This window comes from Haematobia irritans, chromosome 3 (assembly GCF_050003625.1).
Source record: "Haematobia irritans isolate KBUSLIRL chromosome 3, ASM5000362v1, whole genome shotgun sequence".
NCBI lineage: Eukaryota > Metazoa > Arthropoda > Insecta > Diptera > Muscidae > Haematobia > Haematobia irritans.
Genome location: NC_134399.1, coordinates 177779494 through 177798230, shown reverse-complemented (window position 1 = coordinate 177798230; position 18737 = coordinate 177779494). Strand labels below are relative to the sequence as shown.

The 18737-nt window shown below is 34.6% G+C and overlaps 1 protein-coding gene across 1 annotated transcript; it reads left to right on the top strand.

Annotated features, from left to right (window-relative positions):
- The first annotated feature begins 7118 nt into the window (after positions 1 to 7118).
- Positions 7119 to 18104, top strand: LOC142229189 (uncharacterized). The gene is made up of 2 exons (XM_075299727.1): positions 7119 to 7245; positions 16817 to 18104. The coding sequence occupies exons 1-2, from the start codon at positions 7235 to 7237 to the stop codon at positions 17697 to 17699; spliced, it is 894 nt and encodes a 297-aa protein (XP_075155842.1). The 5' UTR covers positions 7119 to 7234; the 3' UTR covers positions 17700 to 18104.
- Positions 18105 to 18737: the final 633 nt, after the last annotated feature.

Below are 18737 nucleotides of genomic sequence, written 5' to 3'. Positions count from 1 at the left end.
ATTTTTTTGTTGTTGAGTTAATCTACATCGAAAGGTGTAAAAAAATCGCACGCGATTTAATTCCATTTTTTGGGCAAGATGAATCTTTCAAGGTCTGTATAACAACACAAATTGCGCTCGTCTGTCAAAAAATTCCGAATACGTATAACCTCAAAAATATCAAGCTTTACGATAAAGCTGTCAGTTGGATTCAGATTAGAATACTAGGTTTGCCCAATCTCAAAATGTAATAGGCAACCCTTGTATAATAAGGTTTTACATTTGTATATTCCACCAAGAAGGATCAGTATGAGATCCATCGATTACTATACCGATCGTCTTGGAATTAAATTCTCAGTCGATTTAGCGATGTCCGCCTGTCAGTCACGTATTTGCAGTTTAACGCTCATTTTTATTGCCAATATCTCTTCTCCGTTTAACTTTACTAATAAATGTTCAGCAGTTCCTAACTCAACTGATAAAATGCATGCCAGGTTCTAAAGATTTTGTCTTTACGCTAATGATTTTGGTATAGATTCCGAGCCAAAGAAGCGGAGAATTTAAGTAAGTGTACATTTTAAACTGAATTTTCTTTTAAATTTCAGTTTCGTGTACTTGAAACTATGTAACAAAGTTGAATTTATTCGTTTTTCTGTTTTTTTTTCATTTGCTTTCAAAGTCCTTCCAAACGCGTCAACGAAAACTTCCCAAATTCAGACTCGACTTTAAAATGAAGTATGAAAAGACATATCCTATTTTTTGCTTTGTAGTCAAGATGCAAAACTACAACAAGTTTAAAGATTTCTGCGGATTCGGAGATATTTTTTGACAAGGTGACCTTAGTCAAACATAATTTTCTTTTATGTTAGGATACCCATTTTAAAGTCTAATCACTTAATTATAAGGACTAAACGACTTCATTGGAAATTTATTGACCTTTGGCCAAGGAAAAAATTTTATTTAAGAAAACTACGTCTTATACGCTAAACAAAAATGTTAATGTCGAAAAAATCTTTGGCCTTACGACAATATTTTTTTCAGTGCATATCAAAAGTAAATTCTTTGAAGAGACAATTTTTCTCAATATTTGAAAAAGTCGAACAGGGAACTTTTCAATACATTAAAAAAATTCAAATTTCTTTTCCTGATTGCAATCCCTTACTTACATCACATATAAATGTATGTACTCGTATTGTTTTAGAGGTAACTCATTTATATCGATCTCTATTTGCATGAGTATTTGTGTTGGTAATTCACACCATCTCGCACATATTTATTCTGTTTGTAAAGCACACAGTGTTTTGAGTTTTTTATACCCTCCACCATAGGATGGGGGTATATTAACTTTGTCATTCCGTTTGTAACACATCGAAATATTACTCTAAGACCCCATAAAGTATATATATTCTGGGTCGTGATGAAATTCTGAGTCGATCTAAGCATGTCCGTCCGTCCGTCCGTCTGTCCGTCTGTCCGTCCGTCCGTCCGTCCGTCCGTCCGTCTGTGGAAATCACGCTAACTTCCGAACGAAACAAGCTATCGACTTGAAACTTGGCACAAGTAGTTGTTATTGATGTAGGTCGGATGGTATTGAAGATGGGCCATATCGGACCACGTTTACGTATAGCCCCCATATAAACCGATCCCCAAATTTGGCTTGGGGAGCCTCCCGGAGCAGCAAAATTCATCCGATCCGGTTGAAATTTGGTACGTGGTCTTAGTATACGGTCTCTAACAGCCATGCAAAAATTGGTCCATATCGGTCCATAATTATATATAGCCCCCATATAAACCGATCCCCAGATTTGACCTCCGGAGCCTCTTGGAGGGGCAAAATTCATCCGATCCGATTGAAATTTGGTACCTGATGTTACTATATGGTCTCTAACAACCATGCAAAAATTGGTCCATATCGGTCCATAATTATATATAGCCCCCATATAAACCGATCCCCAGATTTGACCTCCGGAGACTTTTGGAGGGGCAAAATTCATCCGATCCGGTTGAAATTTGGTACCTGATGTTAGTATACGGCCTCTAACAACCATGCAAAAATTGGTCCATATCGATCCATAATTATATATAGCTCCCATATAAACCGATCCCCAGATTTGACCACCGGAGCCTCTTGGAGGAGCAAAATTTATCCGATCCGGTTGAAATTTAGTACGTGGTCTTAGTATACGGTTTTTAACAACCGTGCACAAATTGGTCCATATCGGTCCATAATTATATATAGCCCCCATATAAACCGATTCCCAGATTTGACCTCCGGAGCCTCTTGGAGGGGCAAAATTCATCCGATCCGGTTGAAATTTGGTACCTGATGTTAGTTTACGGCCTCTAATAACCATGCAAAAATTGGTCCATATCGGTCCATAATTATATATAGCCCCCATATAAACCGATCCCCAGATTTGACCTCCGGAGCCTCTTGGAAGGGCAAAATTCATCCGATCCAGTTGAAATTTGGTACATGGTGTTAGTATGTGGTCTCTAACAATCATGCAAAAATTGGTCCATATCGGTCCATAATTATATATAGTTCCCATATAAACCGTCCCCAGATTTGACGTCCGGAACCTCTTGGAGGAACAAAAGTCATCCGATACGGTTGAAATTTGGTACATTTTGTCAATATATGGCCTCTAACAGCCATGTAAAAAATGGTCCATATCGGTCTTTAGTTATATATAGCCGATGACTTATTACACAAAAATTGGTCCATATCGCCAAAAATAATCTACCAAAACTTTATTTCCATAGAAAATTTTGTCAAATTTTATTACTATAGAAAGTTTTGTCAAAATTTCATTTCTATAGAAAGTTTTGTCAAAAGTTTATTTCTATACAAATGTTTGTCAAAATTTTATTTCCATAGAAAATTTTGTCAAAATTTTATTTCTATAGAAAATTTTGTAATCTACCAAAACTTTATTTCCATAGAAAATTTTGTCAAATTTTATTACTATAGAAAGTTTTGTTAAAATTTCATTTCTATAGAAAGTTTTGTCAAAAGTTTATTTCTATAGAAATGTTTGTCAAAATTTTATTTCTATAGAAAATTTTGTAAAAAATTTATTTCTGTAGAAAATTTTGTCAACATTTTATTTCTATACAAAATTTTGTCAAAATTTCATTTCTATACAAAATTTTATCAACATTTTATTTCTATAGAAATTTTTGTCAAAATTGTATTGCTATAGAAAATTTTGTCAACATTTTGCTTCCATAGAAAATTTTGTCAACATTTTATTTCTATAGAAACTTTTGTCAAGTTTTTATTTCTATAGAAAATTTTGTCAAATTTTTATTTCTATCGAAAATTTTGTCAACATTTTATTTCTATAGAAACTTTTGTCAAGTTTTTATTTCTATAGAAAATTTTGTCAAATTTTTATTTCTATCGAAAATTTTGTCAAAATTTTATTTCTATAGAAAATTTTGTCAAGGTTTCATTTCTATAGAAAATTTTGTCAAAATTTTATTTCTATAGAAAATTTTGTCAAACTAGATTATATACGTATTTAATCGGCCTTTTTTTTTTTTGTTTAATATATACCCCGTATGGGCTAACTTACAATTTAGAAGACAGTGCTAAAAAGTTTTACGATACCTTGCCATCGGCAAGTGTTATCGCAACCCAAGTAATTCGATTATGGATGACAGCCTTTAGTAGAAGTTCCTACGCAATCCATGGTGGAGGGTACATAAGATTCGGCCTGGCCGAACTTACGGCCGTATATACTTGTTTTTTTTCTCTTTATGCTCTCCCCCACATACTCGCATCACCATAGGCCATAGGCCTCCCACCTAACGAAAGGGAGAGAATGCAAGTGTAAACGAAAACGAACGCAAGTGGTTAAACCAATTTGAATGTGTTGTTAATATGATTTCCGATTTTTATGTTTTTTAAATGGCTTTTACACGTGAGTTGTTTATACTATCGCATTTGTTTTTGGTTTTCTTTTTTACAGCAGAATACAAAAAGTAGTGTGGTGCTAACATCTAACATTTTAGTTTTTTTTTTCTGATGTAATTTTGGTGGTCACTATGGAAATTTAATGATACAATTGATGGTCTATATATATATTGAAAAACATTAATAAAATGTCGTTTTTATAGTAATCAAAAAATAAAATATACTATAATCTGAGATAATGAGATGCCTATTATTATGCTGATAGGAAAATCACTGTATATTTTGTAAATTTCTCATTAGAATAATACATTTGAATAGACCTTTTATAATTGCGAATAAAACATGATTTGAATGATTGTAATCAGGAATGGTTGATTTGCTGTTTTTACTTTTGCAATCTTTTAGCGCCAATTTAGAATTGGCGCTAAAAGATCTTTTAGCGCCAATTTAGAATAATAATAAAATACATTTATCATTTTAAATTGCTGGGGAAGAGTTTTAATAATCCGATTATATCAACTTTTTTATGCCCACCTAAATAGGATAATGCGATGTCTTTAAAATACGAATGCAAATTTTACTTAGCATAGAAGACGCATTTCTCTAGTATAAAGTTGTTTCCTTGTCCAAAAGTCGATAAACTTTTCACTGAAGTCGTATTATCCTTATAATTAAGTGATTTCATTAAAAAATGAAAGAACAAGTATATACGGCCGTAAATTCGGCCAGGCCGAATCTTATGTACCCTCCGCCATGTATTACGTAGAAACTTCTACGAAAGACTGTCATCCACAATCGGATTATTTGGGATGTGGTATCTTGAAACTTATTAACATCGTTTTCTAAATTGTGAGTTAGTCCATGCGTGGTATATATTAGACCAAAAAAGGTATGTATAGGTAAATCTACGAATCGATATGCACGGTACGTAGAGATCCAGAATTGAAATATGGGGGTCGTTTATATGTGGGCTATATACAATTATGAACTTGATATGGACCAATTTTTGTTTGATTGGGGATCGATTTATCTGAGGGCTATATATAACTATAGACCAATATGGACCTAATTAGGCATGGTTGTTAACGGCCATATACTAGCATAATGTACCAAATTTCAACTGACTCGGATGAAATTTGCTCCTCCAAGTGGTTCCAAAACCAAATCTCGGGATCGGTTTATATGGGGGCTATATATGATTATGGACTGATATGGACCACTTTTGTCATGGTTGTTAAATATTATATACAACCACCACGTACCAAATTTCAACCAGATCGGATGAATTTTGCGTCTCCAAAAGGCACCGGGGGTCAAATCTGGGGATCGGTTTATATGGGGGCTATATATAATTATGGACTGATATGAACCAATTCCTGCATGGTTGTTGGATACCATATACTAACACCATGTACCAAATTTCAGCCGGATCGGATGAAATTTGTTTCTCTTAGAGGCTCCGCAAATCAAATCGGGGGATCGGTTTATATGGGGGATATATATAATTATTGACCGATGTGGACCAATTTTTGCATGGTCATTAGAGAGCATATACTAACACCATGTACCAAATTTCAGCGGGATCGGATGAAATTTGCTTCTGTTAGAGGCTCCGCAAACCAAATCGGGGGATCGGTTTATATGGGGGCTATATATAATTATTGACCTATGTGGACCAATTTTCGCATGCTTGTTAGAGACCATATACTAACACCACGTACAAAATTTCAGCCGGATTGGATGAAAATTGCTTCTCTTAGAGGCTCCGCAAGCCAAATCGGGGGATCGGTTTATATGGGGGCTATATATAATTATGGACTGATATGAACCAATTCCTGCATGGTTGTTGGATACCATATACTAACACCATGTACCAAATTTCAGCCGGATCGGATGAAATTTGCTTCTGTTAGAGGCTCCGCAAACCAAATCGGGGGATCGGTTTATATGGGGGCTATATATAATTATTGACCGATGTGCACCAATTTTTGCATGGTCATTAGAGAGCATATACTAACACCATGTACCAAATTTCAGCCGGATCGGATGAAATTTGCTTCTGTTAGAGGCTCCGCAAACCAAATCGAGGGATCGGTTTATATAAGGGGATTATATATAATTAATGACCGATGTGGACCAATTTCTGCATAGTTGTTAGAGACCATATACCAATACCATGTACCAAATTTCAACCGGATCGAACGAATTTTGCTCCTCCAAGAGGCTTTGAGCTCCGGTTTATATGGGGGCTATACGTAAAAGTGGTCCGATATGGCCCATTTGCAATACCATCCGACCTACATCAATAACAACTACTTGTGCCAAGTTTCAAGTCGATAGCTTGTTTCGTTCGGAAGTTAGCGTGATTTCAACAGACGGACGGACGGACGGACGGACGGACGGACGGACGGACATGCTTAGATCGACTCAGAATTTCCCCACGACCCAGAATATATATACTTAAGGGGTCTAAGAGCAATATTTCGATGTGTTACAATCGGAATGACAAAGTTAATATACCCCCCATCCTATGGTCGAGGGTATAAAAACACGCACACACATATTGATACTATTTTCCAATTGACATCTCAAATCGGATTATTGTTCATTAAGGATTTCGACCATAACGAACTTCATGAATCGATAAAATCCCATTTAAACCGAATATTATGTGAATGGTAAAATAGTCTGCACATATTGATATATTTTTTTTATTTTATTGTTACTGTTGAACTCCGTTCCACAAACAAATATTTCCTTTTAAAATGTTTAATGAATTATTTAATGAATTATGAAGTAAAATATTATGAATTATCTTTTCTATTATCTATTATGAATTTCCCTTAGAATAACTTGAATATTCTTTGAATTTGAATTGTTTCCATATGGCAACCATCTATTCTTACCAACTATCGATAATTGCTTTTACTCAAGAGATATAGATAGTCACCATATTTGAATTAATATTCCAATGTAAATAACTTCACTCAATTTTATAACGCCTGCGCGCGAATCCTTTAAAACTCACTTGTACATCTTCATCGAAGACGGTAAGAAGCCTATTGATCGCAGCAGCAATAAATCTGACTTCTGGTTAATACTGAATTCTGTCTTTGTTTCTGTTTTTTTATATTTCTTGGGTTCACTGATATTGGCTGATATTAACAACTCTGGGAGTTTACCAAATCATTAACATACAGTCCATTTTAGAAATTACTCCAAGTTTGTTCATGGTCCTTACGAACCGTCAAGGAACTGGAAGAAATTTTGATAAAAACTGATTGGCATTCAAGTTACGCAATACTGCATATCATCCTTTTACATCGTAAAATTATGGAGAACAGGTATGTAAGATTTATTGTGCTGTGAACGGATAGAAACTATAAATTGAAATTTAAATTGGTGGAAATACATTTTAAAACCGTCGAACTGTGAAAAGAAATCTGAAAAACAGTACCATTTCTCGAATGTGTTGTGTGATTTTACAAAAGTTTGACAAATTTCTATTCGTACCTCAAAAGCTACTACCGCAGTTGTACAAAGTCATCAACTTCTGTTAATATTGTTACGCTCATATGTTAATACATATAAACGCTTTTCACGAAAGCACCAAATACGATATATGCAACTCTTTTTTTGAACAGAATTTGTTGCTTCACGAGCACAAAAATTGCAAAAAGAACGCATAAATTATTTTACATTTATATGTTTGGAGAACAACAATCAACAGAAAGTATATCTGCTTTAACATACATTGAATTGGATAAATTTGTTTCTTTAGAGTTTAAGAGAGATTCTCTTAATTTATGACTCTAAAACTACCAAGTAAATTGTCATACATGTTTACGGTTAACATTCAACCGAACTTATCGATAAACAACGTTCTAACAACATTCCTGAGCATCTCAACATTTGATCTTAGCATACATATTCAATTACATTCAATGTTCATGCTCACCGCCCATATGTACATACAGTAACATACACCACATATCCAAATTCCTTTTTATCGACACATTTTGTATCAACTTACGTTCGCAACATTCACTGGCAACATTGTTCCCAACATCCATGTTTACAGCAGGTTTATTCTCAACATACCTGCTGACCTACCATTAACAACATCAATACTCACTATCAACATACATTTGTACATGCACAAAATTTTTTTAACAGGTCATGATCGAAAGAAAAATGTTTATCATCCATGCCCACTGTTAAATGTATACATATGCCACAGTCTCTCATTTACCATAATAAATATTTTGACACATTATCCAACTTCACTCTCACTTATTTTCGAACCACTTTCTTAACATTGAAAGACATCAACATATCAGTACGTTGTTATTGGTTTAAAAAACCCCTTGCCACCCACCATTGCAAAGAACTTCACATACACAACCCAGACAGCTCATCTCTTCTTCTCATAGATTTTGCAAATTGAACAACAGTGTTGCCACTATACTGTATAAAAGAAGATCGCAAATATCCCATCGGATTAGTATTATTGAACATTCTAATTATACAGCGTTTACTAAGGTAAACAATTTATTATATGTTAAATTCCTTTGGTCAATTTGGTTGGTGGTCGTTTCCAAAACAAACGAATACATTTTAAAAGAAAAATTTATATGTCGATTACACCGTGGAATTTCTCGCTAATTACATATAATTAAAACGCTTCATTGGCAACACTGTTTGAAAGTTTGATTTTACATTTACTTCACATAAATCTAAAATTGACAGAGAAGAGAGGCACAGAAGAGGTTGCAGAAAGACCGGTTTGTGGTTTTGTTGACATTCGAATTGAGGTGTCAAATGTGCTGGACGTGATTTTAAGGAGGAAAGGAAAACAGAAAAAATAAATTTTATAATTTAAGAAACTCAAGTGTGGTAATTGAAAAGGAATTAAACTAAAGAAAATTTAACAATTTGTGAAACTTCAAGTGGAACTAAAATTATAAAAAAAATAAATAAATAAAATAGAAAACTAAAAGTGGTGAAAAAAGGAAATTGTTGATCTGTCTGTCTGTGATGTGGAATTGGAATTTCTATTGCCGTGGAGTGTAAGATTTGTATGAGATTTGCCTATTGCTATTGCCTAATGTGGATGGTATTGATATTTGCCTATTGTTGGATGAATGATTGCCTAGTGATATTGCTTGGATATTGGTTGTGTCTTTGGTTTGTGGTGGCTGCATATTTGGAATAAAAGAATCATAACTGTAAATGCAAAAACGTTCAACCAACGTGGATTTATGTTGGAGCATATGGAGTTGGGGGATGTTTGAAGGAATCAGACTGGTGAGTGTTGTTTGTTTTTGGTAGAGTTGCCAACGAATTTTTTAAAATAAGAACAAGAGTTGGAAAGTTGCTATTTTGAAGAGGCAATAAAGATAATTGAGTACAACAAGATTGAGCTTTGTGCTTCTACAAAGAGAAAACAAATGTCAAGGTGTAGAGGGCTATGAGGAAAAAATTGGTTTATTTGTCAATTTTTTCCAAAGCAAGCTCTGCTCAGGAATAAACTAAAACAGCAATATTCACATAAAAACATAATAATTCCTCGCTTTAACATACACCTACGTTTCATTTAAAATTTCTATAATCGGTTTAGTATTGTTTTTGTGGTTTTCAATACAGAAATTTATTTAAAACATAAATGGTTTGATATTTTCCGACGCAAACGGCAGTACATTTGAGAGACACGTCGACGCAAACTTCGTGATATTTTGTTGACAGAGTCCTCTGGTGCTTCAGTTTTCTATGACAAAACTACATCTTCCTCTAATTTGTCTATGGGGGCACATATTTTGATTGTAATTAATTGAGACGAATAAAGAAATTTGTCCACAATCACACTAAAACATTTACCTACAGTGAAAAAAAAAAGATTAAATCTAATTTGCTGATATTGCTACATTAGAAAATATTATTGTTTTATAACTGCTCTGGGCATAATATTGTTGTGAATTTGTACTATTGAAGTACTGTCAAAAGCCGAGTAAGAATACAAATTTTGCAAGGCAGAGAAGACGAATTTTTTTGATATGAATATTTATTGATACGCGAAGTAATACCCATATTTATAAAAGTTAACGTAAATCTTAAACCTACTATTGCCATACAAATTCCTTTGATAAACTGTCAGTAAATTATTAATATGAACATAAATATTTTCCATTAAATGGTTCAACTTTAATGTGAGAGTTGTAATTGTATTATTACATAAAGGAAATTCTCGTTGAACTGAGATAATTTTGGCTTTAGAAGATCTAATTTTTTATGCATTTTTAAACCATTCACAAATTTGGTATATTTATAACTTGGCTACAAAGTTAAAATATATTCAATAATATTGGATTTTTTTTCTATTTGGATTTTAAGTCACAGTCATTTGATGTGAAACAATTGTGAATTGGATTTATTTCCCAGTGGCCAGCGTAAGAGAAGGTTGGGAAAAAAGTGGAATTATTTTCTGATTTAATTTGAAGTTCGAACTGAAATCGAAATTTGCAAGAATATAATTTATTATATGTACACATTTTACTCACATTTTCCAAAAATCATAATCTGAATGATTTACTACTTTTCGATATAAAAATCAGCTTACATATAGAAAACATTTAATGCAAGCAGTGAATTATTTTCCTTTTGGAAAATCCAAAACTATAATTTATTACAATTTAATGCCATCTTCGAGACGTTGAATAAATACATCGAGTTTATTTTAAAGTCAATGAATGTTCAACATTAAATTAACCTTTTTTTCATAAACTTTGTCGAAAAGCGGAAATTGGAAGTGTTTGTAAATTGGAACTTTTGTAAATATCGTCATAATTATTTCTCAATTGAGTAATTCTCTATTCTATGCCGTATTAAATTCGCAATCACTGTCAAAATCACATTCATTTTTTGAAGCTTTGGATTTGGAAATTTGTTCTACATTATTGATTGTCATTCATCATCGATAGTAGATAAATCAAAAACGAAGGAATACGATTTTTTTGAACATCAATTTGTACTTGTCAAAAATAGATAAAATTTGAATATTCTGATTTCTCAAAATCTGGATTTTTTTTTTTCTAATTTTCACGAAATTTGGAATCTGAAAGTGGTTTTTTGATCTCGAATATTATACAATTGTTTGTGAATTTTGGAAATGTGTACTATTGCCCTGTGAGAAATATCTTGTTGAATTTTTTAAAGTCTGAAATATTGCTCCTGTGGAGTTAAAACCGATTTACACTTTTTTTTTAAAGTAAACAACTATTTTTTGTGGAATATATCTGAAATTTTGGTGCATATATTTACATCCTGAAAAATTGCTCTCGTTGAGCTAAAACTATTTTTTTTTATTTTAATTTTGGAATTACCCTGAATATTGCTCTCGTTGAGCTAAAACTATTTTTGAATTTTGGAAATCCTGAATATTGCTCTCGTGGAGCTAAAACTGATTTTGATTTTACCATTATACTTGATTGACTTCTGTTGTGCGAAATCAAATCTATCTTGAAATATTTGAAACGAAAATATTTTTTTATTTGCTTGAATTCTGCTGTATCTGTTGTGCGAAATCAAAGCTGAATATATTTAGAATAGAAATCCGTTTGTCTGTGTTTTCTTTGCACTGAATTGAAACTTATAGTCACCATATAACATGGCTTCTCAGAAATTTATATTTTTTTCTGACCAAGTGGTCACGTACTGCGCCAATTTTGCTGCCATAGATATATCTGAACATAAACTTTCAAGTTTACAAGTGGATCTCGACGATCTTGAACGTCGTTGGCAATCATTTATCAATGTATACGAGACTGAGATGACGGTTGAGGATCGCAGTAAAACTGAGCAGGAATCGATTCATTCGAAGTTCAATGAATCAATTCGGGCATACAAAAAGTGCAAAGCGGACATGTTAGATTTGATTGAAATAGAAAAAAAGAAACTGGATAAGTCATCACAACCTGTAGTGAGAACTGAGTCGAAATCACCTGAAGAAACTGGATTTTCTTTAAAATTGCCTCCGTGTGATACTGAATTATTTAGTGGAGGATATGAAAAATGGCCTTGCTTTCGGGATATGTTTACGGCTATCTATATAAAACATCCCAAGTTATCTCCAGCGCAAAAACTATTTCACTTGAGGGCCAAGACTAGGGGAGAAGCAAGCCAAATAGTTAAACAATTTTCTCTCACTGATGACAATTTTGGACTAGCGTGGGAAGCGTTGAGGCAAAGATACGAAAATAAGCGTATACTTGTTAATCATCAGTTAAAGAAAATTTTTGAAATGGAACGAGTAGGTACTGAAAAGGGGAAGGCGTTAAGAAACTTACAATACACTGTAAATAATTGCCTTTCAGTTCTCAAGACTTATAATATTTCTGTGATTTCCTGGGATCCTATTCTGGTATTTTGGGTGTCTTCGAAATTACCTGACGAAACTTTGTCTGCTTGGGAAAATTCTCTTGAAAATCACAAACAAATGCCATCCTGGGAACAATTAGATGAATTTATATCTAGAAGGCTGAACATGTTAGAATCCATTTCAGATATTAGGAAACCTTCTGGTTCAGCGCCAAATTCTCAAAAAATCCAAAATCCTCAAAAAACCCAAACCTACTATACAAAGACTGAAAATAGTTTCAAACCCTGTAAGATCTGCAAGCAAAATCATGCTTTACGAGCATGTATTAAATTCAAGTCTTGGACTATTTCTGAACGAAGAAAATTTGTTAATACGAATAAAATATGTGAAAACTGTTTGTCTTACGGACATATTGCTCAAAACTGTCAAAGTGACAGACACTGCCAGAAATGTCAACAATCCCATCATACTTTACTGCATTATGATTCTAGTAACGCTAGAAATCGGGATATGGCTCAAATTGATCAACAAGTTTCCACTTACCATATTGATGCACAATATACTGATCAGCCATCTACTTCGGCTGCTGCATATGGTAATTCTGTTTCACATGTTCAATCGAACTTTGTTACTTCTGGCGATTGTACTGTTTTACCGACTGCCCTTATCGATTTGGAACATTTAGGAACAAATTTTACAATTAGGGTTTTCATTGACCAGGGATCCCAGGAATCGTTCATCTCGAGCAGAGTTGCAAATAAATATTCCATACCGACAAGAAAGGCGTTTACGACGATCTCAGGCCTTGGCGGTACAGTTTTAGAAAACTCGTCAAAAATTTGCGATATAACTTTAAAATCTCGAAAGTCTGAATTTAAATTGAAAGCGACGGCAATTGTTATATCAAGTATGAATCATTTAATGCCGACTTCGCCTACTCGCATTTCTGATTGGTCAAAATTGAAAACCATGGAATTAGCTGATCCATACTTTTACCGACCTGGACAAATTGATATGTTACTGGGAAGTGATATTCTTCCATTTATTTTGAAGTCTGGTGTTCACCAAAATGTTTCTGGGAATCTCTTAGCACAAGAAACTGAATTTGGGTGGATTTTGAGTGGTCCGCCAAGAGCTCGGTCGGTTTCAACATTTGCAAATTTTGTGACTAGTTCTGATAATTTGAATGAGGAGTTGAAAAAATTCTGGGAACTTGAAGAAGTTACTTCAATGAAACCTCAATCTGACAATGACGTTTGGTGCGAAAATTTCTATAAGGAAAATACTATTCGACAACCTGATGGAAAATATGTCGTTCGCTTACCATTCCGACATGATCTTCCTCCCAATATGGCTCTTGGCTCGTCAAGAAGAGCTGCTATGGGTCAATTTCTTCATCTGGAAAACACTTTAAAAAAATCGCCTGATCTTGAAACTGAATATTCAAAAGTTCTCTCCGAATACTTGGATCTTGACCATATGGAGCCTTGTGGCTCCTTGGAAGTCTGCGGAAAAGCTGGCTATAGTTCCTATTATCTTCCTCATCACGCTGTAGTGAAACCAGAACGCACTTCTACAAAGGTCAGAGTTGTTTTTAATGCCTCGAAAAAGTCGTCGTCTGGATTTTCGTTAAATGATATCTTGCATACTGGCCCAATATTACAAAATGATCTGATGAGTGTAATACTACGTTGGCGTTTCTTTCAATATGTTTTCAATGGCGACATTCAAAAAATGTATCGCCAAATTCTTGTTCACGAAAATGATAGACAATATCAGCGAATTATTTTCCGAAATTCTGAAACTGAATTGCTTCAAGACTATTGCTTGAAAACTGTAACGTTTGGGGTAAACTGTGCCCCCTACCTAGCAATCAGAACTTTATTACAACTGAGTGAAGATGGGAAAGCAACTCATCCTACAGCATCGTCTATTTTACAAAATCAGATTTATGTTGACGATATATTGTCTGGAAGTCACACTATCTCTGAAACAAAATATTATCTGCGTCAACTGATTGATTTACTCGATTCTGCTGGGTTTCCATTGAAAAAACTTACAGCGAACCATCCAGAAATTCTTGAACAAGTGCCCCCCGAAGATCTCCTAAGAGAAGATTTTTTGAAACTTGAAGACGCTAGCGAAACGAAAACATTAGGCATTCGATGGAATGCTATGACTGACTCATTCCACTATCAGGTGTCCAATATTTCTGTACCATCCCCTCCTTTAACGAAAAGAAAAATTTTGTCAATAATTGCAAAGATATTTGACCCAGCTGGCTGGTTGGCACCGATAATTGTCGTAGCTAAAGTACTAATGCAACAGCTCTGGATTGATGGGACTGATTGGGACGAAGAAGTTAAACCGCATTCGTTCGAAAAATATAATTTCTTTATATCGAATCTCCCAAATATTGAAAATATCAAGATTCCGCGCTGGTTGAACTATTCGCCTGGAAATCAAATACAAATTCACGGATTTTGCGACGCCTCGGAAAAGGCGTACTGCGCATGTCTTTATATCTGTACCAAATCAACTGATAATACTGTTATATCAAATTTGCTTGTATCAAAAAGCAAAGTGGCTCCATTGAAAACTGTAAGCTTGCCTAGATTGGAGCTATGTGGAGCCGCACTGTTATCTAAACTTTTGAAAACTGTCTGTAAAAATTTGAGCTTGGCTGTTTCTGAGATTTATCTGTGGACTGATTCTACTATTACATTGGCATGGCTGGACAAACCACCGTTTCACTGGAAGACATTTGTTGCCAATAAAGTTTCAGAAATTCTTGAAAATGTTGGAAATGCTACCTGGAGACATGTCTCGTCTAACGAAAATCCTGCGGACATTGGTACACGGGGTTGCACAGCATCAGAACTAAATGATAACTCATTATGGTGGCACGGTCCAAAATGGCTAACCAGTCCCTCTGAATTATGGCCTAAATCTGTTACATTTAAAGAACCTAGTCTTGAACGGAAAATCGTAACTTTTCATACTGATACTCAGATTGAAGACATTCTAGATCGATTTTCATCTTTTGATCGAGCGCTACGCGTGTTATGCTACATGTATAGATTTATAAGCAAATGTAGGAAGATAAGGATTCCAGAAATTAATACTGATTTTATTACCAAGGAAGAGATAAAAGTTGTAAAATTTAATCTGATACGACAAGCTCAACGCAAATACTATTCAACTGAATATAATGCTATTGAAAATCGCATGCCCATTAATTCTAAAAGTAGATTACTTGCACTGAATCCGAAACTTGATGAAAACGGATTATTACGAGTGAATGGTCGACTATCTAATTCTGATCTAAGTTACAACGAAAGATTTCCGATAATCTTACCTGAAAAATCAAGATTTTGCAAACTATTTGTCGAATATACTCATAAACTGTTACTGCATTCTGAGCATCAAGTGATGTTACGAGCCATTCGCCAAGAATTTTACATCATACGTTTGAAAAGTATAATAAGACACTGTATAAGAAACTGTCGCACCTGCACTATATATAAAAGTAAAATTCGCACACAAATAATGTCTTCATTGCCAACTGAAAGATGCACCTTTTCTTTGCCCTTTACACATACTGGCGTTGATTTTGCCGGCCCTTTTGAAATAAAAACCTCGCGTCTTAGAAACGCCAAATTACAAAAGGGATACGCGGCTATCTTCGTATGTATGTCAACTCGAGCTGTTCACCTGGAAGCCTGTTCAGAACTTACAACGGAGGCTTTCCTTTCTACTTTTAATCGATTCACAGGGCGTAGAGGATTCCCAAGCAAAATGTTTTCTGACAATGGCACCAATTTCGTTGGTGCAAGTAGAGCATTGGCCACTGAATATAAGATATTTTTGAAGAGTGCACAGAAGTCGATATCTGAAAAGTACAATCTGCATGGGTTTTCTTGGCACTTCATTCCACCGCACGCACCACACATGGGAGGATTGTGGGAGTCGGCAGTGAAGAGCATGAAGAGTCATTTGCGGAAAGTAGCTTCCAATTTGAAATTTACTTTCGAAGAATTCTCCACATTACTTGTTCGCATTGAGAGCATCTTGAATTCTCGACCTCTTTCACCTATGAGTGAGGATCCATTTGAACTGAACCCCCTTACACCTGGTCATTTATTGCGAGGATCTGCTCTAATAGCAGTACCTGAAGAATATTCTGACAATTTGAATCTTTTAAATCGCTGGCAACGTCTAAAAACTTTGCAAATGCAATTTGCGAAACGTTGGAAATCAGAATATCTTCTTGAATTGCAAAGACGATACAAATGGAAGACCGTGCAGAAAAATCTGAAAGAAAATGACTTTGTTATTGTGAAAGAAGATAATCTTCCACCTACTGAATGGTGTCTAGGTAGAGTGATAAAAGTTTTTTCTGGTACTGATTCTAAAATTCGTGTTGCGGAAATTCGAACAAAAAATGGTACTGTAGTCCGCCCACTAGTTAAACTGTGTATACTGCCTGCTTAGTTTTAGTTCTATCCGTTCACACATTAAATAAGTCTTACGTATTTTAGCCATACATCTACACCAAAGTGTCGCATCTGCTACAAGTGGCACACATTGAAAGACTGTCCAGCATTTTATAATATGGATGTACACAAACGCAGACAAGAAGTTAAGGAGAAACGTTTTTGCTATAAATGCTTGTGCTCGTCCCACACACGTGATTGGTGTCGCTCCCGCAAAACATGCATGGTTTGCAACCACAACCACCACACAATGTTACACATTGACGACCACAAACAAGTTCGACACACTCAGCAATCATCATCTTCTAACTCTCACCGTAATTCTCAAAGCCGACGTAAGGAAATCAATCGCAGAAACTCAAGAAGATCATCTTCCAAGCATCAAAAGAAGCCACGCCGTCAACTAACTCACTCACAGCGATCCCCACCTCTTGTACACGAACGTCTGAGTCAAAGGACAAAGATACATGTGTTCCTTCCCACTGCTTTGGCACGACTTCTTTCTCCGGACGGTCCTGGTAAAACAAGATTGATGTTTAACTCGGCTGGCTTGCGAACTTATATTCTTGAATCGCTGGTGCAACGCTACAATCTGCAAACCACTCGTTTGAACGGAGACGAATATTGCACTCTAAGCCTGCAATCATTTTATGACTCGTCGGCCAAAATTCAAATAACCGGAGTAGTACAACGACGACTTAATGTGACTCTTCCAGAAACTACGGAGGACAAACAATTTCAATCTGTATATGGACATTTGGATTTAGCAGACCCTCATTTTTACAACCCTGTGAACATCGAAGTTATAATTGGAAACGACCAACTTTCGAAAATTCTTCTGGCCGGCCTAATACAGACAACGTCATCAATGCCAATAGCACAAAGTTCCATATTCGGTTGGGTCATCTCAGGTGCTTGTCGTCGTTGAATTGCAATCCTGCAAAGGGGGCGGAATGTTGAACTCCGTTCCACAAACAAATATTTCCTTTTAAAATGTTTAATGAATTATTTAATGAATTATGAAGTAAAATATTATGAATTATCTTTTCTATTATCTATTATGAATTTCCCTTAGAATAACTTGAATATTCTTTGAATTTGAATTGTTTCCATATGGCAACCATCTATTCTTACCAACTATCGATAATTGCTTTTACTCAAGAGATATAGATAGTCACCATATTTGAATTAATATTCCAATGTAAATAACTTCACTCAATTTTATAACGCCTGCGCGCGAACCCTTTAAAACTCACTTGTACATCTTCATCGAAGACGGTAAGAAGCCTATTGATCGCAGCAGCAATAAATCTGACTTCTGGTTAATACTGAATTCTGTCTTTGTTTCTGTTTTTTTATATTTCTTGGGTTCACTGATATTGGCTGATATTAACAACTCTGGGAGTTTACCAAATCATTAACATACAGTCCATTTTAGAAATTACTCCAAGTTTGTTCAGTTACCTATATACGAGAATAAATGTATGTCTATTTGTTTTTGATTATTTACTTGATATATTTTTTGTTGTTGAACTGATAAAAAAAATTCTCCATATGTCTATTCTCGGTATAAATTTTAAACTAAACGAATGAATACTACTGTCACCGTTTGTCATTTGTGCTATGTGTCTGGAATAAGACCATTTGTCAATATGGATTTTCAGCTATTGAGTTTCCAATTATTTTGCGTTTTTTTTTTTAAATCCATACTTTCTATGACATTGCCGAAAGGCACATGGCTATGTGTAAATAAAAGTAATACAATGTATTTTTGTTTGAGTATTAGAGTGGATTTAAAATATTTGTTTTTAAAATTTTTATATTTATCTAAGTGTTTTTTTCGATATTCATATAAAGGGTGCTTTTTTTAAAAGCTATAGGAAAATGTTTCAAAAATATTTTTGCTAATAAACATTAATACTAACTATCACAAATACCATATTAACCACCCCAATAAACTCTTTGC